The sequence below is a fragment of the Dreissena polymorpha genome, chromosome 14, assembly GCF_020536995.1.
Source record: "Dreissena polymorpha isolate Duluth1 chromosome 14, UMN_Dpol_1.0, whole genome shotgun sequence".
Classification (NCBI taxonomy): domain Eukaryota; kingdom Metazoa; phylum Mollusca; class Bivalvia; order Myida; family Dreissenidae; genus Dreissena; species Dreissena polymorpha.
In genome coordinates, this window is record NC_068368.1 from 53684186 (window position 1) to 53706142 (window position 21957).

Sequence of the window (21957 nt, forward strand, 5' to 3'; positions counted from 1 at the left end):
ACAGAATAATAAACTTACTTAACCAATTGCTGAGATTTTCTGAAATGTTGGCATCATTTTAAGGAAATTTTGATCAGGTTAAAAAAAGGTTAGGCCTGTAAGATGCTGTAATTTGGGCCAAACAATCACTAACCTGGTTGGGCAGCAGCATGTAGCGTTCTATCAGGTGCTCCTGCGCCACCTGGTCAGTCTGCGCAGAGATCATCATGCCCACAGCCTCATAGAATGTGTGCACCTGCAGGGCAACAACAAACATGTACTTGTATGTTTGCAAAAAATAAATCCAATAAAAACATAAGTGTCATCTCTGATTAGCCTTATCTGGGACAACACTTTACTCACATGCATGGCAAAAACAAAATGAGCCTCGTTCTGGAAAATCTGGACTGTGTGCATGTGTAAACAGATTCGTCCCAGACTGTGCTGTCCCCACAGGCTAATAAGGGACGACATTTTCTTCCTAAACTGGATTTTAACTAAGAAGAGGCTTCCTTTAAGTGAAACATACCACAAAAGCAGAAAGTGTAGTCCCTGATTAGCCTGTGTAGACTGCAACTAGTAATCTGGGAAGATATTTTACACACAAGCATTAAGTCCGGTTTTTCAAGGGCAAGGAACAAAGTTGGATGTGGTAACTTCAGCGTTGTGATTTTGGAAACACCTTGGGGAAGAAGATACAGTACCCTTAAACGGAAGGGAGACCCTAATAGTGGTCCTGGGTCATCAAGCTCAAAACCTGCGAGTCAAAACATAGGCATGACCAAAAAATTACATTTTGTATGGACTTTGGGTAGTTCCAGCAAAATATGTCACATGTTAAGTTGTGATGCTTTTATAATTTCCACCATTGCGGGCAAAACAGATGCTTGAAAGTAGGTTGTAAGTTGAACCAAGACAGGGCCCTCGTTTGGCAGTTTTTGGGGCCGAAATTAGGCTCCATTCGCCCTTAAATTAGTATACTTTTTCCCCTGTTTCAGCAAAAAAAATTCCACTCCCAAATTAAAAAACAAAACAAACTTTTATACCTGTTGCCAGCTGGTATCGTGCTATTAGCCTTTGATTAAATGTACTGTGAAACCATTATTAATCGTCAGGCATTAATTTTCATAAATTTCGTCAGTCGACCGATCGGTGAATTTAAGATCCTAACGAAAACAATCATGCTCTATGTTTGAACAAAAACAAACACCAAGTTGAACAATATTTCAAAACTTTACCGTAGATATTAGGCATTAAATTCCAACATAATCCATGCACACATTCACTGCTGTTTCGTAATCAAGATTAATCCGGTTTTGACACAAAGGGATGTAGATTACACAAGGTACTTAACTGACACGTGACACTTCTTTAAAACTCGTGTGCATTACAGCTGTATCGAATGCGTTGACTTCGTTTATGTAGAATGGAAATGAATTAGCGCTTATTGTTTATAACGTTATTACCCATTAGGTGCATTGTGTTTTTCAGGGGTGTTGCATATTAGCCATCACGCAGCGAATGCCGATGAAAGACAATACATTTTTTTGTAAACCAAATGAAAAGATGACGATGTGTGATCAACATGCGTATTTATCCCAAATTAATAAAGAATATTTTAATTGCTGTTTGTTGTTTGATTGTTTTCGTTTAACCACACTTATTACTATTTTATATGTATCAATTTATTTATTTTTAAATTATTGACATTATTGATTTATATACCGGTAGTTTACTTTTTAAGAACAAACACACACATAGAGTTTCTAATTATAATAATGATATCAGAATAAAAAAGCATTTTATTTGAAAAAAACAAACACACTTAACAAACTGGAACCTCTTTCGTATAACACAAACAGTTTTAAAACGGTATTGACAGCATTTTAATAAAAATCATACCAACTAGAACACATTCCCGATTGGCAATTGGCTTCGTTGTTACAAACACGCGTTAACGGTTATTCGATCCCACTTGTCCGCTAATCATAACAATGAACGTGTTAATGGCATACATTAAGAGGGTCCATTACTGTCTCTTGATAACAAAAGACTAGTTAATTGGCATGTGACAAACAGGCCCCACCTCCTGCAGTGATTCTCAAGTGTGTTCCCGCATTCGTACCACGATTTTTTGCAACTGCGATTGATCGCGAATATGTATTACACACAAATCGGATATTGACGGGCGCATTTAAAAAAAATTCAAAATCAGAAATCGGCGAATTTAAGTGCTGACGAAATTGTCATTTTTATAAAAATGACGAAATTTTGTGCTGTCGAAAATAAATGGTTTCACAGTATATTTATGTCAATAACATTAAAATATATCAATTTTAAGTGTTGAATGGTTGGTGAAAAGATCTTCTAAAATTCTCCTTTTCGCCCAAAACAGCGCAAAGTTCCCCCCTCTAAGGGCCCCGGTCCCAATCCCCCAAAGGGTAGCAAGGGCCCTGCAAGAGATTTTGTAACCACCTTTGGGGAATACCATCGGCCTTTCTGTGTACACCAGAACTCTACATTCTTAAATATATATCAAAAGGAGAAATCTTGGCAAAACAATCTTTGCATTCAAAACAAAATAATCAACTGACGGAATGAAAATACAGATGAGCCTCACCTTGGGAAATCAATGCATGAGCGTAAAATATGGTCGCAGATAAGCATGTGCAGACTCCAGAGTCTAATCAGGGACAATAATTTACGCAAAAACTGGACTTAAGCTACAAAGAGAATTCTTAACAAACAAGGGCCGTTTGTAAAACATGCATGCCCCCCATATGGGCTGTCCGTTGTAGTGGCAGCCATTGTGTGAATACGATTTTTGTCACTGTGACCTTGACCTTTGACCTAGTGACCTGAAAATCAATAGGGGTCATCTGCGGGTCACGATCAATGTACCTATGAAGTGTCATGATCCTAGGCAAAAGCGTTCTTGAGTTATCATCCGAAAATCATTTTACTATTTCGGGTCACCGTGACCTTGACCTTTGACCTTGTGACCTCAAAATCAATAGGGGTCATCTGCAAGTCATGATCAATGTAGCTATGAAGTTTCATGATCCTAGGCGTATGCGTTCTTGAGTTATCATCCGAAAACCATTTTACTATTTCGGGTCACCGTGACATTGACCTTTGACCTAGTGACCTCAAAATCAATAGGGGTCATCTGAGAGTCATGATCAATCTACCCATGAAGTTTCATGATCTTAGGCGTATGCGTTCTTGAGTTATCATCCAGAAACCATTGTACTATTTCGGGTCACCGTGACCTTGACCTTTGACCTAGTGACCTCAAAATCAATAAGGGTCATCTGCAAGTCATGATCAATCTACCCATGAAGTTTCATGATCCTAGGCGTATGCGTTCTTGAGTTATCATTCAAAAACCATTTTACTATTTCTGGTCACCTTGACCTTTGACCTAGTGACCTCAAAATCAATAGGGGTCATCAGCGAGTCATGATCAATGTACCTATGAAGTTTCATGATCCTAGGCCCAAGCGTTCTTGAGTTATCGTCTGACAACCACCTGGTGGACGGACCGACAGACCGACCGACCGACATGAGCAAAGCAATATACCCCCTCTTCTTCGAAGGGGGGCATAAAAATACTATACAAGCAGAAATAGTTACCATTGATTAGCCTTTGCAGACTGCACAGGCCACACTGGGATAACACTTAACACAAATGCAAAATGTCCCGTTTTCCCGCAGCAAGCCTCAAATTTAAGTCAATTGTTATGTAACAACCAACATATAATCCTTATAACAGAAATCTATTACATCAATTTTCATTGGCGAATAAATAATTGCGTCACCTGTTGAGGCTGGAGATCACATATGATTGTGTTGATGCCGTTGAGGATCTCCTCTATGAAGGGCATCACCTCGCCCACCTGCACCTGAACAAAGTGGCGACGACACTTCTGGGCGATCTTGATGAACGTGTCACAGGCCATGTCTTGTACACCGTCATGGGTCTCTGTGGTGAAAGAGGAAAGAAGTGGCATATTTCCTTTTTGAGTATTTGGATGTTTTTCTTATGCTTATTTCACTGTTTGCAGAGGGACATATTTAATTTTTACAACAATTTTCTCACTCAAAAATGGAAAGGTATTGGTGGCTTTTAACATCCTTGCGCAAATGTATGTTAAAATGCTCTTTAATCAGGCACATGCAGACAAACTATTGATTAAATTGTAAAAAATGTAAACAGAGAGGTAGCACTAATTTGATCTTTCTTTATAGATCATAGATGAATCATTTTTAAGTATCAATTTACTAATATTATTTTTTAATAGCAAAACTATGACTTAATTATTAAATTAAAAAAATAAAAAAAGCTCAAAAAACGTAGAATGCTCTCCTTTGTTTCAACATTCTTTAACAAGAATAACAAGGCTATTGTCAAGCAATATGGTCTCCTACCGGCTCCACCATTGTCAGAAATTCCACCATTTTCAGATTATTTTTTTTTTGGGTTGCCATAGCAACCGCCATTTTTGACGTAGGAACATAATGAAATGATGTGCATAATGTCCATATTGCCATCTATCCATGTTGCAAGTTTCATGAAAAAATATTAAGAACTTTTAAAGTTATTGCAGGATCCAGAAAACAACCATTTTCAGCAGTATTTCTAGCCCATTTGTTGCCATAGCAACCAGAATTTTTGACGTTGGAACAAATGAAATGACGTGCATAATGTCCATATTGCCATCTATCCATGTTTCAAGTTTCATGAAAAAATATTAAGAACTTTTAAAGTTATCGCAGGATCCAGAAAAGTGTGACAGACAGACTCACAGACAGACAGACAGACAGACGGACACACAGAGCGCAAACGATAAGTTCCCTCCGGTAAAACCGGTAGGGGACAATAAAACCACCTCATTGAAAGCACAACAATACGTCTAACCCACCATGCATGAATTCAAAGAGCTTGTTGACAACAGTCTTCAGGAATCGCCAGTGTGCTCTCAGGAAGCGTGGGTACTGTCCCACCACGTACATGATGTTGGAGGCCACAATGGCCTTGTTGTCTTTGCCCCTCTTCTGCTCGCACAGGCCCAGCAGGTCCTTGATGACCGTAACCAGGAAACGCTTCTCGTCATCCTCGTGCATAGCACCACTGATGGAGCCTATTGCCCAGCATAACTGTGAATGAACAAATGAGACGCGCTCTATAAAAAGGGGGTTTGATGCATGTGTGTAACATGTTGTACGCAATTTACCTAGGCTGTCCACACAGGCTAATCAGGGACGATACTTTGCACTTTTATTGCATTTTTTGTTTAAAGGATAGACTGTTTCTGATACTGATGAGCAGAAAACAGGCTGTTCAGTTGTTTTTTGTGTTGAATTTATAGCCGTTTTTGGGTCATATTACAAATAGTAATAAAAAGGATTTTTTTTCACTCAAATCCATTCCAAATTGATGGTTTGACATTTCATGTTAACAAGGGCTGTTTGTAAAACATGCATGCCCCCCATATGGGCTGTCAGTTGTAGTGGCAGCCATTGTGTGAATACGTTTTTTGGCAAGGTGGCCTTGACCTTTGACCTAGTAACCTGAAAATCAATAGGGGTCATCTGCGAGTCATGATCAATGTACCTATGAAGTTTCATGATCCTAGGCGTAAGCTTTCTTGAGTTATCATCCGGAAACCATTTTACTGTGTTCACCATGACCTTGACCTTTGACCTAGTGACCTGAAAGTCAATAGAGGTAATCTGCGAGTCATGATCAATGTACCTATGAAGTTTCATGATCCTAAGCGTAAGCGTTTTTAAGTTATCATCTAGAAACCATTTTTCTAAGTTGAGTCACCGTGACCTTGACCTTTATCCAAGTGACCTGAAAATCAATAGGGGTCATCTGCGACTCATGATCAATGTACCTATGAAGTTTCATGATCCTAGGCATAAGTGTTCTTGTGTTATCATCCAGAAACCATTTTACTATGTTGGGTCACCGTGACCGTGACCTTTGACCTTGTGACCTGAAAATCAATAGGGGTCATCTGCGAGTCATGATCAATGTACCTTTGAAGTTTCATGATCCTAGGCATAAGCGTTCTTGAGTAATCATCCGGAAACCATTTTACTATTTCGGGTCACCGTGACCTTTGACCTTGTGACCTCAAAACCAATAGGGGTCATCTGCGAGTCATGATCAATGTACCTATGAAGTTTCATGATCCTAGGCGTACACATTCTTGAGTTATCATCCGGAAACCATTTTACTATTTTGAGTCACTGTGACCTTGACCTTTGACCTAGTGACCTGAAAATCAATAGGGGTCATCTGCCAGTCATGATCAATGTACCTATGAAGTTTCATGATCCTAGGCCTAAGCGTTCTTGAGTTATCATCCGGAAACCATCTGGTGGACGGACCGACCGACGTGCAAAACAATATACCCCCTCTTCTTCGAAGGGGGGCATAATAAATATAGATTTGAAGTTGTATTATCCCTGTCTATAAGTTCCCCAAGATTTGCTCTTTGGGATTATTCTGTGAAAAACCTGCACGATATGGAGTTGTGATTTTGCAACTTCATTTACATATCCTAAAAGGAATCCAGGGTTAGAATATAAACCATCATTATTGGATTTACAAACTGATTTTGCAATACTCACAGTGTTCAAGTTTTTCCAAGACCACTCCGTTCCGTTGACTTGATTGTGAAGTTTTTCTGTCATGATGGCTTCAGTATCAGCATAGTCCAAATGTGTAAGGTACACTGAAACATAATTTAGGGATTGTTACCATAAGAGACAATACTGGAAATACATTTTGTGGAAGTCACCCTTTTTTTAAACAGCTAATATACATTACAAAATAAGGAGGCCTCAAATCATTTAAAACATCATGTAAGAAAACATTTTAGATGACAGGTTGGAAAGCCCTATTGACTGATACATTCCCATATACAGCTTACATTGCAGAGATGTAGTTTTCAAAACATCTGAGGAGAAAATCCTTCCCACCATACTATAAGACTAATTATTATTCAAAAGTTAAGAACTGTTATTGAAGCAATTTTGACACTGAAACAACCCCCCTGCCAACCAACCATTAATGTAAAAAAGCCGCGTCCTGCGAAAATGGGTCTTTTGCCAAATGTGACCAAAGAAGCTCCATAAAAACCAGCACATTCAATGAATCTAATCAAGAGCAATCCATTCCACTATCAAGCAATGTATCGTAGTCTCATTAGCTGACAAGGCAGCTCCTGACCAGACTGCGCTCATGCACAGACTGGTACAGAGCTATGACAAAAATGCATTTGGCATAGGGCCATTTTCGCACTACATGGCTCACTAAGCCCTGCCTACCTAGAGTTTCCCTCATGTTCTTGTAGAGACTGATGGAGTCCGTGTCCTTCATAAACTCTCGTACCACCTCCCCCTGGTCATTCTCCACCACCAGCACTTCCTCGGGCTTGGCCATTCGAGATATCATCACGTGACGCACCTACAACAAAACCAGAAAACTTTTTGATCAGGCCCAATACATTGAGTCCCTGGGAAAACTGGGCTTTATGCATCTGCGTAAATTGTCATCCCTGCTAAGCCTCTGCAGTCCACACAGCCATATCAGGGAAGACACTTTCCGCTTCTATGGAATTTTTTGTTTAAATGTCCCCTCCTCTTTATTAAAATCTAGTCTAGGCAGAAAGTGTGGTATCTGTTAAGCCCGATTGCAGACTGCACAGGCTAATCTTGGATGACACTTTACACACATGCATTAAGCCCCATTTGAACAGGCACAATATTTGGTTGTCCTGTAACTTCTCCAGACTCAGAATCATACACCTCGAGTATGTTTGGTTTATTATCAGCATACCAAGATCATCATGTTACATCCCAGACCTATAACAACCCCCCTCCCAACACAATACCACAGAATCATATCAAGATCTTTTCCGATAAAATTATTAAATGAAAGGAGCAATTATTGATGTCACAAGCATTATTTTTGTTTACTCAGTAAGTTAATATCCTTATATAAATATTTCACACAGTTCTTTAAGAAAAATTTGAAGAAGTCACATATCGTTCTCCTAATATATATTACATAGAACAGTAAGATTATACATGTACATATCAAATACAGAGCTACATAATAAGTGCTGTATTCAAATCACTATGGTTATAGATAAGCAATACATTTTGCATTAATTACCATAGACCAGTGTTTATCAGGTTGTTAATGGCTATAAATCTTCACCTAATTTATCAACTACAACATGCAGGTCATCCCGGTCATTTATTTAACCATAAATCACTCAGATATGCACAGAGAAGCATTAGAAAGTCATATGAAAATTAAAGACCTTTCCTAATAGCTTAAAGATTTAAAGGCTTCATTTGCTACCCAAAGGTGCTGATGAGCACCAAACAACATAAAACCCAAACAGACTAAGAGTTAATTACTTGCAGGCTGTTTTGGTTTTATGCTGGTTGCATATAGCCAATTAAACATTTCCACTTTGCCTGAGTAAAGGTTAAGGTACCTTAGAAAGCACTGGGTTATACAGCTGCCGTCGAATGGGCATCTCAGTGTTTTTGCCCAGCAGTGAGAATGACGTGGCAGAGAAAGGACTCTCCCTATAGAGGTCAGCAGCCAGGGAGTTCCAGTACTCCAGGCATATCTTGAATATCTCCACCTCGTCTACCTCGGATATCAGGATCAGGTAACTCAGGGCCTGCAAATTAAGTATATCACGAAAACATTACACAATTGTTAAACCCTATCCTCATCAGAAGCAAAGTGAAAATGGCTATGTGCAAACAGCATAAAACCAGAAAAACCAGCAAGTAACTTGCAGTCTGTTCAGGTTTTATGCTGTTTGCTGCTTATCAGTATCAAAGGGTTGGAAATGAAGATTTTAAAACTTGAGTCTAGTAAGAACGGTATTTATTTAAATTTTACTTTCTAAGGGACTACAAACGCATCAAAATATGTATCTAAGTGGTAAATGGTTAACATGTACAGTACAAGCCCTAAATTTACCATTAATAATATGTTACTCATTTGTGCTCTAAGGACTGCTATACGATCAACAGCCAACTGTAAGAATACTTCAACATTGCTTATAACCGCTGGCAATGTATTACAGTTGACTAGTTGGTCTTGTTGTAGCTCTCAAAACATGTCAGACACATTCTAAATCAATACATGTAGTTATTACAGGTGAACAGAAGTTGCTCTCAATGAGAAGTAGTAACCTTGATAAACTTATCACACATCAAAACTTTGTAATCTTTCTTTCTTTTCCTTACCCATGCTGAACAATAAAATAAAAATTAATTTCATTCGTTTATATAACGTTGAGAGCGTCGTTTTCTGTTAAAACATTTTTCAGCATACCTACGTTAACTTTTCATGGAATGAAATAAGATGGGTGAGCAAATTATCGACAGAGAGACATGCTTTGTATTTGGATGTGAGAAGTGACACTTTGTGGGGCTAAAACATAAATAAATTCTTGGCTATTGCAGTCCAGAAACAATTGGTTATAATAACACTTTTATCATCTTGATAACATCGATCTAAAATGTGACCCCTGTGATGTAAAATCTGCCAATATCTGTAGAAGATCCACAGCTCTGAGTATCAATTTAAACCTTTTCGACTCAGAGGCAAAGTGAAAATGGCTATGTGCAAACAGCATAAAATCAGAACAGCCTGCAAGTAAGTCTCAGTCTGTTCAGGTTTTATGCTGTTGGCTGCTCATCAGTATCTAACCTTTTAAACTTAAATCTAGCAAGAAAGAAATTTAATAAAATGTAAATTTCTAAAGAACCAAAATTGCGTAAAAATATTTATCTAAGTGGTAAAGGGTTAAGAATAGGGCTTGCTTAGAAAACTACTTATTTCGATTACTGCTAACAGATTGATAATACAGATATGAACTGGTCCAGCTTACAGCCATGAGGTGTTCACTCAGGTCTGGTTTCTTCTCAACCAGCTGCCCGTGATCCTTCATGAAGGTGCATAGGAACAGGCTGAGGTTTTGTATGAACATCTGCTCATCGTCCGTACCACGCTGATATGCCTCACGAATATTGGTTGCAACTGGCAACATCTGACACAAACAAGAGAAGTTTTAACTTTTGGTTGTCTAAACACACATACAAATAAACGTGTTACTCTAAATAGGTATCCTTCACATCAAAATTACTCACAAATAATCTCAGATAGCATGCTTAATCATTCTTCCGAAAAAAATAATTGTGTAAGACTTTACGGGCTTTCCAAGTGTTTTACTACATTTGACCCAGTGTTTCTTTTCACCATTTTGGGAATGGAGCTGGGTCCATTTGGGTTGAGAAAAATCGTGGCATTTTGACCAAAATTGGGAAATTAGTGTTGTTGTTTTGTAAACAAATGCTTCAAAATTGAGAATAAAAGTGTTTTCAATAATATATTTACTAAGGTGTTACTTGTAGAACTGGATGGGAGATGAACTAAATTTTTGACATCTAAAAACCTTCAATTGGTAATTGGTAATTTTAAGGTCCCATTTGGGAAAAATGTATGCTTTTTTACATTGGTTACGAGGCCGAATACCAACCCTGATTTTTAACGAAAAAACAACAACACTGTGACCCATACTCACACATGGCCGTGATATTTCCATCATAAACATTCTGACCACGTTTCATAAAGATTGAGTCAATACATTTGACTTCTAGAATGGTTATATAAATTTTCTAAGATTTGACCGGATGACCTAGTCTTACATCAAAAATGACCCAGATTCAAAATTGGTCAGGATATTGTCAAGATATACATTTTTTACAGTTTGATTTACATTTTTTTACGGTTTCAATGAGAAATATTACACGAGTTCAAACAAATAATTGTTACTCCATTCATCTTTGGTTAAGGGTGTATAACAACTGTATTACCTGTTTTAACTGTGTGAGAGTGAAGCTGAACAGCTGAATAAATTGTTCATCATATTGACCAACTTGGACACTTGCTGAAAAAGAAAACGCAATCCATATAGCCCTTTTAATTATTTTTTTTTTAAATATTTCACACCATGTATTCATGATAATTGATTAATATATATACCGACCTACAACCAAAATCAGCTTTAATAAATGCTTTCTGCAATGATGTTAATGTTCCCTTAATCATAAGTATACGTAATAAAAACAAAAATAACTAATAAAAAATAATTAAAAAATGAATGTTTATCTAAATTAGCTGGCCAAACTTGGCTTATGGGAAATGTTAATATAGGGAATACATGTTTTAATGAAAGATCTTCACAGGGTTCATACAGATATTCTCTAAGCACTTTTTTAGTCCGACCTACTGAAAACTGTATATTATTCTGCGGCCAATACTGACAATATTTTCTCTAAATTGGTCTCTTCTTGCCTAACATTCTTTGTGAATTTCAACAGAATTTCAACAGACTGCACTACCCTGCTACAGCAACAACTGTTAAATCAAAAGTAAGATATTTCATTATAATATACTAATTGACCAAGGCATTACACATACCAAAAAAAACACTGTTATTTGTATTGAATATCATTATGTATTCTAAATGTTCATAACAGATATTCCAGTGGTATAATATAGCTGCTACAAAATGTTAAAGACAATTATGCATCTGATACAAATTAATTCTGAAGTAAAAATATAAAACTACAAATGTACAGAATCTCGCAACGGCAATATAAAATGCCATGTATTAATTGAGGCTTGTAAAAATTATACTTATTAAGTAATTTTCTACAGAAGGTACACATGTACATGTAAAATCTGTAATAGATGCAATACATGTAGTGTACTGTGTATGTTCAGACTGAGAGTCTGCACTCATGTAAACAGATTGCAGTTTCTTCACAGTATCATCTAATTTATTTGACAATCAGTCAAGTGCAACTTTTTTGTCTTTTGCAGTACCTCTGAATGAATTGGGTTAACTGAATGAATATGCTTCACAGAAAAACTGCATTTTAGGTGGCTTTTCAACGCCGATTCCCCCATACTGTCGATCTCTATACCTGTTCTGCGTTCTTTACAAGATGCTTTGACTTTAGAATCAGCATTGTCAACAACCCAAGGGTACTTCAAAAGCCTCCCTTTCTGAAAAATGCACTTATTCCCTGGCATATTTCAACTTGTCAGCACCGTAATGGCATAATGCGTACAACAAAAAACGAAGTAGACCAATTGGCGGAAGATGAGTAGTAGTTGCCTCCCTTACGTTCTAAAACCCGTACCAACCCCTACCGATCCAGTACCTGCCTATATCAACAGATCGGAACCGTCATAAATCGTGAAAAAAACTACGACTTCTGACTCAAGAAATTAAACATTTTTTTCCGTTTTTCAAGCACTTTTCCAGCCAAATTCAAGCACTTTTTAAGCACTTTTCAAGGCTATGGTTGAAAATAAGCACTCCAGATCGTTTTTAAGCACTTTTCAAGATAAACCTTGATTTTCAAGCACTTTTCAAGGTCTGTGCGAACCCTGCTTTAACTGTTTCTGAGAAACTAGATTCCTGAGAAACTTGACCTGGCCTATATGCAGACATAGGGCTAGTAGAATAGCTTGAATTTTCTTTAAAAAAAATTAAGCTTAAAAACTGTTTAAAATAAAAAACATACCAATTTCTGTGAGACATTTCAAGGTGACATTTCTGAACATTGGCACATTCAGGAACTGAAATCAAAACATTTAACTAATGAGAAAATTAGTTATACACCATTAAAAGGGTTAACAACTTGTCTTAATTTTCCAAAGTGAATGGTCTATATGCTAAGACAGGAAATCACAATTAACTGCAATATTTTAATCTAATTACAAGGGCTGTTTGTAAAACATGCATGCCCCCCTATATGGGCTATAAGTTGTAGTAGCAGCCATTGTGTGAATACGTTTTTTGTCACTGTGAACAACGGTGGTGGTGGTGGTGTCACTGTGAACAACGGTGGTGGTGGTGGTGGATACAATGCATTACAAAAATGCAGTTAGCCTTACATTTGGTAAAATTAAAATATATTACAAGGGAGGCAAATGCTGTAACAAAAAGAACATGCATAAACGGTAGTTGTTTCCCTTGTTTGAACCAAGCTAAATCCTTAAAATGCCTATTTCCAGTAACTGTGACCTTCACCTGTGACCTTGACCTAGTGACCTCAAAATCAATAGGGGTCATCTGCGAGTCATGATCAATGTACCTATGAAGTTTCATGATCCTAGGCCCATTCGTTCTTGAGTTATCATCTGACAACCACCTGGTGGACGGACCGACCGACAGACAGACCGACATGAGCAAAGCAATATACCCCCTCTTCTTCGAAGGGGGGCATAAAAAAACAACTGGATTTAATCTAGACATAAATAGACTGTTTTTCCATATAAGTGTGAGTCTGACTCAGAGACGCCAACTGCACTTTTCTTGTCAACGATTTTTATCTCCTTAAAAAAAAGAAGTCTTTATAGATGTTACCATGATGTTGTGTTCAAACTAATTTCATTATACAGATAATACAGAAATAAAAAAGTAAAAGACACAAATAGAGGACCACTGAATTGCTGTCTGATCCAAATGATTTTGCTAGCTTTGTGGACAGATGTCCCACTGCTACAAAATTTGATTTGTGAAAACTGTAACCACAACTATTTCAGATTAACTTCAAAACATGGATAAAGCGCCTGAAAAACATTTTTCAAAGAAGTCTTGGTATGAACGACAAGTTTAAACTTTACCTTGTATACGAGAGTTGAAATCAGTTTGGTTTCAAAGATATAGCCCAGTGGAATCCAGTTGAGGAATCTCAGCAATGTTTCCAATGTGGAACCCACTAATGGCGCATTTTGAGAATTGTCCATCACAAACTGACACAATTGGAAAATCTGCGAGAACTCGCTACACATGCTATCTTTCAAGTGTTTTGCTTTTGACTGGGTCATCTGACCACTTGAGAAGTCGAACACTTCCTCGCTAAAAAAAAATACATGTAAATAAGAAAATAAAAGAGGAAAAAGATATTTTTAAAACATGCATGTCCCCTGACAAATTTGAGCAACATTGTCAATTTGTGGATCTGTTAAAGGTGTTTTTTTTACATGTGCACACAATAACAAGGAAGGATTACAAGAAGATGCTTTCACCACAATCTGTTGGAGGACATTGGACAACAGCCTTTAGAAACACTGACCTTGATGATCTCATCCAGCCCAAGTGCAATCCATACATGGATATAGGTCTGAATATATAGTCAGTATTTTTTCACCATTTGAGGCATATGGCCGGGGCCTTTAGGATTGGGAAATTTTTTGTTGTTTTTTCATTAAATTGGTAAATTGTGCTTACACAAAATGCTTTTAAAATTAATAGACAAGCAGTGTTTTTTCCTTTCAATTTCAGGTGGGTATTTATTCGGTCCCATTCTATTTGAAACAAGACTATTGCCAAGCAATATATGTCCCCTACCGGCTCCACCATTGTCAGAATATTTTTTTTTGTGCCATAGCAACCAGAATTTTTGACGTAGCAACAAAATGAAATGACGTGCATAATGTCCATATTGCCATCTATCCATGTTTCAAGTTTCATGAAAAAATATTAAGAACTTTTAAAGTTATTGCAGGATCCCGAAAAGTGTGACAGACAAACACACAGACAGACAGACCCAGAGAGCGCAAACCATAAGTCCCCTCCTGTGAAACCGGTAGGGGACAATTACCATTATCATGATGGTTATGATGATGTTTGTTTAATTTTGCTTAAGAATATAAGTCAACTAAAATAAGCAATTTATCTAAGCATTTTTTAGTAAGCAAGCCTACATTTTTACATTAAATCTTGAGAGTGATAAATATAACAATCCCATCTTTAAGAAACTGAAAATCTGCTAAAGCAGTAAAGTATTGACAAATGCAGGCAGGGCCAAAAACCTTTCTTCGCAAGGGGCCTCTTTTTCTTCCCCTTAACCAAAAAGGCCCTTTCCCCTACCAGGGGTTTTTTTTACTAAGAAAGTGACGCCGATATTCGGCGTCTTCCCCTACCAGAATTTTTTCCCTCAAAATACAATTTCCCCACCAAAAATATCATTTTTCACTAAATTATAATATTTTCTCTCAAAGAAATGTTTATTTTTCCTTTGGGCATTCGACAATTATCCAATTTGCACCATGTACAACGATCTCGCTCTCTCTCTCTCTCTCTCTCCAGACGAACACAAAAAATCTGGGAATCCCAGTTATTCTAAATATAGCTCTTAAATTACGTCATGTAAACTGGGCAACTAATCGTAATAATCACTGGATACCGGTCTTGCGCGAGAAGGGTGTTTCGTCAATTTATTACCGGAAACTAGTTGAATTTTCATCCGGGCTATGTGCAAGCCAAGATATTAACGTGAAAACAGAAAAAAAATGTCTCACAATTGGCGTTCTTACACAAACAAAATAAAACATTCGGACTCGGAAGATACTGAACGCATCGAGGCATTTTCTAAGAAAGAATCATCGAAAACCGTTATAACCCAGCAGGATTCTGAGGTAATCAACATCGAACATTGTGAAAGTGAAATTAGACAATCGGCAGCTGCCGCTCCTTTCCCTTCCAATACTGTAGCAGATCAAGATCGTCAACCCATTCATCATGAAATTGAAATCACAAAATTGACATCGTCCCCCGGCCCCAGTACAGAAATATAGTTGAAAATATTTCCCATTATCAAGATCTACACCCATCTATTAAGAACTTTGACTTAAATACGTGTTAAATGTGTTTAAGAACAAAAAGGACAGAGACAAGCCTCTTTTAATGAGTTATAGACATTGAAATGAACAGTTTTTATTTTTTCCCCTAATATGTCTCTTTCGCACTCTTTTTTCCCCTGTCACCCAGCGTCCAGCGTCTTCCCCTTTCTCTAAAAAAAACCCCTGCCTACATAAATTTATTTCAAAATCATGCACTTTTTTCTCAATTTCCAACTACCTCAGTATTTTTCATTCCCCAGAGCCAAAAAATTGTCTTTTATCCCCCTAAAAAAAGGCTGTGGCCCTTTCCCCAAAGTTGGTGTTTTGGCCCTAGCAGGGTGGGCAGGCTCGTGCTAACTTCAATCATTGGAAGGTTTTAATCTGACTGATAAAAAAGACTGTCTGAACAAGACGCTGACTGATAAAAAAGACAGTCTGAACAAGACGCTTACCTCAATAGTTTAAGTATTATCATGTTGTTCTGACATAGGGACTCGTTCGTTTTGCTGGCTCCAACAATGTCTGAGATAAAAGATGGCCAGTTCCTAGGCCACTCATACTTTAAAATCTGAAAATAAAATTATTTCAACTTATTTGTAAATACTGTTCAATCTGCTCTAACATGACTACCATTTAGAGATGTAAACAAAATCACATTTATTTGTATTTTCATGTTTATCTTTTACAGGCCTTTTTTTAAAGAAACTTCTCAGTGCAGATTCAACATAACAGATGTTCAGCTGTCAATAGCTATTGTCATCATTTTGAAAGTCATGACAAGATTTCTATTTTTTTCTTAAATTATTGTGACTTATCTCTAAAATCCTACAATAATATATACTGTGAGTCGAACAAAAGGGACAGAAACATAAGCAGCCAGCGTCTGTCAGTTATAAATATTGATTTATGAACATAGAGCAACATACAGGTCATAATCAGAGTGCAAAACTGACACCAATTAAGTGTTACAGATGTTTGTAGTGTATTGACATGTGTTACGGGGGTAATTATCAGATAAGCTTTCACCATCAATGATATTGAATAATCAATAAACTAGTACAGTAAGTACTAGGCGAAACTGTCATGAAGAACCATAATAATTAATTACAACATTTATTTGTCTGTTTAAAACCAGGAGAATTCTAAATTATTGAGCGTCCAAATCTGACCATGACCAAATGAAACTATGTTAATATTTACAAATTTGTGGTACTGTGTTTAATTACATCATTTGGAAACATTTATTCAGCATTGATGTTGGAATAATATTTAATAATTTTTGTTGTTTAAGTCCTGCTAGACAAATGTTATTTATTATCTAAAAATACAGCTTATTATGGCTCTTAATACTTCTTGTGCTCTATATACATATAAATTATTGTTGTAAATACTAAGGGGGGGGGGGGAATAAACCGGCATATAATGTTTTAATGGCAAAAACAAGTGGGGTTGTTTTGTTTTTTTTTTGGGGGGGGGGGGGGGGCGGCCAATTAAACCCCAGACTGATCCTATAACATTTTACTTATTCTTGAAATGTTTACCTGGACTAGAATCATGTTCAATTTCCCAAGGTATGTCTTCTCCTTTTCTGATGTGCCTGCATCTGATGAAGTTTTTATTATCAATCCAACAATGTACTTCTTTATGCCTGAAATAGGGAAGGTAACCCTGTAAATAATTTATTTCTAGCATTTCAAAACCAACTAGAACTGTCCCTGTCATGCTTTAAATACTAACGACATGCCACTTAGTCAGAGGTCATAGCCTGTCAAGCCAAAGTGCTGGTTTCCCAAACAAAGTAAGCTGCATACCCGAGACATTTTGCTTGGATATCTCGTATTGTGATCAAGATATGCCTATTCAGCTGAGACACATTTTCAGCATACAAATTATGCAACAACTGTGAAATGTTGAAAGCAAGAATTATGGTTATTACGCACTACAATATATAAACAAATGCAGGAGGGTACACACAAACTATTTCAATTATTGCTTTATCAAATTAAATTAAATTATTTATTTAAACAAGTAGATTAATGAAAACTTCCCCTTAAGAAATGTACACATTTTGCTTTAATGCATTCAGCCTATAGAAACAAAAACTGTCAGAGACGGGTGATGCTCCCCAAAGTGTTTTTTTGTCACAATATTGCACTACATATTTAGATAAAAGGAAACATCTTGAGGGGCATAACTTTGGACAAAATAATATGATGGATGGTTTAGCAACTTAAAAATTTCAAAGGGCCATAACTCTCTAAATAAATCGTCTAACCAGAACCTACAAATTACATGCACATCTCCTCAAGGTAGTTAAGCTTCCCATAAAACTTCATTGAATTCCAGTCAGTAGTTCGGGAGAAATAGCCCGGACAAGAATTGAACTATATGTACAGTTAATATAGAAAATTTCAAAGGGCCATAACTCTGTGAAAATTCATCCGACGAGAACCGACTGATAATATGCACATCTCCTCTTGGTAGTGAAGCTTCCCATAAAGTTTCATTGAATTCCAGTCAGTAGTTGCTGAGAAATAGCCCGGACAAGAATTGCACTATATGTACAGTTAATTTCAAAGGGCCATAACTCTGTGAAAAATCATCCGACCAGAACCGACTGATAATATGCACATCTCCTTTTGGTAGTGAAGCTTCTCATAAAGTTTCATTGAATTACAGTCATTAGTTGCTGAGAAATAGCCCGGACATGAATTGCACTATATGTACAGTTAATGGAAAATTACAAATGGCTATAACTCTGTGAAAAATCATCCAACCAGAACCGACTTATAATATGCACATCTTCTCTTGGTAGTGAAGCTTCCCATAAAGTTTAATTGAATTCCGGTCATTAATTGCTGAGAAATAGCCCAGACAAAAATTGTGCACGGACGGACGTACGGACAGACGAAGCGGCGACTATATGCTCCCCCCAAAAAAATTTTGGGGGGAGCATAATAAATCAAAATGCACTTTCATTGCATGAGTTACCTTACCTTCACATTGAGGCCTTGGCAACACTTTCCATCGAGTTTTTATAACATTTTCTAATATTTGTAACGCATAATATTTTGTTTTCTGGTTGTTGGAGTACTCTAAAATTGTGTCCACCCTCGTCCAGGCATCGGGATGCTCCTTCAGGTTTGTTAAGACCTCCTGTGCCATCCTTTGCTAAGTGAACAGAAGTGAACATTGTTAAATATTGTATCAGTACAATTTTCTTGAATATAAGTAGGATATTACATGTTTATGAAATAAGAGATTACCCATTTAGTATTATGTTTAAATTGTTTAGATCATGAACAAAGAAACAAACCAAAGATTTCTGATTTGAAACTCTGCTATAAAAAATGCATGAAAAACAATACCCGCTGGCCATCGCCTGTGTACATGCATGTTACGATCTGGTCTAAGAGTGTGATATCAAGCTTTTGGTTGAAGTCGAGAAGCTTGGCTGCTTCATCAGCCAGAGTCCCCATTGCCGCAGAAGATGGCATCCGAGCTGTTTATCTAAAAGTTACAACAAAAAACTTGTTTTTGAAGCACTTCAAAAGTTCAAAACTGGCTGATATAAATTAGTAAATATTGCCCAGATATGTCAATAGGTTATAAATAAATTCAATTGGTTTTATACATGATGTATTTTTAATATAAACTTCTAGAATTAGTTTTTAGGGGTAAGTTGTTTATTTAACTCTTTTTTCATCAATGTAAACCGATAAATTGTAATAGTATTGTTTGTAAGCAGCCATTTACACAAAGGGTAATGGTTAGATCGGAGTGTGAGTTTTTGTCATACTTAGTGAAAACTGTGGATTTCATCTGATTTTTCAGTTTGTTATTCTTAAACAGTTGAAATGACGCAAAAATTTTTATGGCCAACGTTTGCAGATAATATAAAGCTACAATTTATATATAGGTTTATAAATTTTAAACAATAATAACTTTGTAATTTGCACTTGTGTTGAATTTGTGACATTCTGTCTATTTGGCATGTTCAACCCATTGTCTATATATGATATATCATAAATGATTTTTTTGGGGCCGGGTCCCTATGGTTTTCAATTGCTCATAGCTTTTTAAAGCACGCCATTATAACTGCACTTGTTTCTTTGTTAAAATGTTAACTTGATGACAAAAAACAATATGTCATAAGGTCCCTTCTGAGCACAATTTGAGGATAACGTAAACAATGAGGATTTGGACACTGTCATTCAATTGACGCTTTACAAATATTGGACAGTCCGACAGATGTCCTAATACAATTCAATTCGCTCAGTGATGGCATTAACATATAATTTAGAAATAAGTATCACGTGAGCATTTTAGAAAAATGCGCCCGTCACGGTCCTTTGCATGTTTTTGGTAACTTCCGTAAACATCTCAAAATGGCGGCGCCCATGGTTCAAAAAGTGTAACTAAAACATCAGTTTTTTCATATACGAAATTGAAAAACGTATAATGTGTTTTAAAGTACAGTGTTAAAATAGTTTCTTCGTTTACCTTGTTTTTTCGCGACTTGTGTATCTTGTGGAAGTGTGTGTATTTCGAACAAACTTTCCTGAACCGGTTGGAACTGGAACATAGCCGCCATATCGTGGGCATTCGTTGGTTTCCGAAATTTACGAGCACACTAATTGCTTGCATAGTTTATAATTTTTTAATTTTCTTACTGTATATGTATCCACAATTAGTATAGGGGTCAATATTTGTTGATCAATTAAAAAAATATTTTGTTGTTTTTTAAAGAAAGCTTCTAATTATTTTCCGTAAAATATGCCAGGATACGACAAATGTAAGGCCATTGTTTATTGGTCGAATAGTGTCTGAATGATAAACTACAAAATTGGGAATTTGTTGAACATTATATAATTGTCATATATATACTTATTTGGAATCTTAAAAGAAAATACAAAAGGTTATGTTATTTTAAGATATTTGAAAGAAAACATATTGAAGAGGTTGTTGATAACTGATTATGGTTATGGTAAAATCCCATTGCATATTTTTGTCTTGACCAATCAAAACGAAGCTTACATAGTTGTTAAATAAAAAACATTTTCATTACAAATACGTCAGTGGAAATTTCCAACAACAGTCGACTTTGATAACGTTGACCTTTGACATCGAGGAAACGAAATCGAAAGTAAATGGAAAATACGAAATCTGTGTCATCATTATAAATAAAGATTCGTATATCGAATTACGAGTGAAAGCAAGATGAGCTGTTAATGACACTTGTATCATAATATAAAATAAACAAGTTTCGCCTACTGGCAATCTACATTCTTGAACATGTAGTTGATGATGTACACGCGTTTATGTTAACAGAAAGTAAAATAGCAAAATAATGGATGCATTCAAACTAAGTGCAAAATATATGTCACGGCATTCAAAAATGATTTAAACAAGTCACGTACAACGCGACATTTTGGCGGGTATTTAAAAAATCGATCCAAGAAATACACAAAATATCATTTGTATTCATTATTACACGCAATCTTTTTTATGCCCCCCCTTCGAAGAAGAGGGGTTATTTGTTTTGCACATGTCCGTCGGTCCGTCCATCAGATGGTTTCCGGATGATAACTCAAGAACGCTTAGGCCTAGGATCATGAAACTTCATAGGTACATTGATCATGACTGGCAGATGGCCCCTATTGATTTACAGGTCACTAGGTCAAAGGTCAAGGTCACAGTGACTCGAAATAGTAAAATGGTTTCCGGATGATAACTCAAGAATGCTTAGGCCTAGGATCATGAAACTTCATAGGTACATTGATCATGACTGGCAGATGACCCCTATTGATTTTCAGGTCAATAGGTCAAAAGATAAGGTCACAGTGACTCGAAATAGTAAAATGGTTTCCAGATGATACCTCAACAATACTTACACCTAGGATCATGAAACTTCATAGGTATACATTGATGATGACTGGCAGATGACCCTTATTGATTTTCAGGTCACTAGGTCAAAGGTCAAGGTCACAGTGACACGAAACAGTTAAATGGTTTCCGGATGATAACTCACAAATGCTTACGCCTAGGATCATGAAACTTCATAGGTACATTGATCATGACTGGTAGATGACCCCTATTGATTTTCAGGTCATAAGGTCAAGGTCACAGTAACTCGGAACAGTAAAATGGTTTCCTGATAACTCAAGAATTCGCCTAGGATCATGAAACTTCATAGGAACATTGATCATGACTGGCAGATGACC

The 21957-nt window shown here is 36.7% G+C and overlaps 1 protein-coding gene across 2 annotated transcripts in view; it reads right to left on the reverse strand.

Moving 5' to 3' along the window:
• LOC127857673 (exportin-1-like) overlaps positions 1 to 20395 on the reverse strand; it is a 29895-nt gene extending 9500 nt beyond the window's left edge. The window contains exons 1-15 of one of the 2 annotated variants that reach the window (XM_052394259.1): positions 20237 to 20395; positions 19102 to 19243; positions 18730 to 18904; positions 17275 to 17381; positions 16186 to 16301; positions 13733 to 13967; positions 12628 to 12682; positions 10906 to 10979; positions 9921 to 10079; positions 8505 to 8696; positions 7324 to 7462; positions 6625 to 6728; positions 4905 to 5139; positions 3801 to 3964; positions 134 to 235 (exon numbers count right to left, since the gene is read on the reverse strand). In XM_052394259.1, coding sequence (XP_052250219.1) covers positions 134 to 235; positions 3801 to 3964; positions 4905 to 5139; positions 6625 to 6728; positions 7324 to 7462; positions 8505 to 8696; positions 9921 to 10079; positions 10906 to 10979; positions 12628 to 12682; positions 13733 to 13967; positions 16186 to 16301; positions 17275 to 17381; positions 18730 to 18904; positions 19102 to 19230 — 1986 coding nt within the window. In that variant the 5' untranslated portion in view covers positions 19231 to 19243; positions 20237 to 20395. Of the gene's footprint in view, positions 1 to 133; positions 236 to 3800; positions 3965 to 4904; positions 5140 to 6624; positions 6729 to 7323; positions 7463 to 8504; positions 8697 to 9920; positions 10080 to 10905; positions 10980 to 12627; positions 12683 to 13732; positions 13968 to 16185; positions 16302 to 17274; positions 17382 to 18729; positions 18905 to 19101; positions 19244 to 20049; positions 20161 to 20236 lie in introns of those variants that run through there. The other variant, XM_052394260.1, reaches the window with a different exon arrangement.
• Positions 20396 to 21957: the final 1562 nt, after the last annotated feature.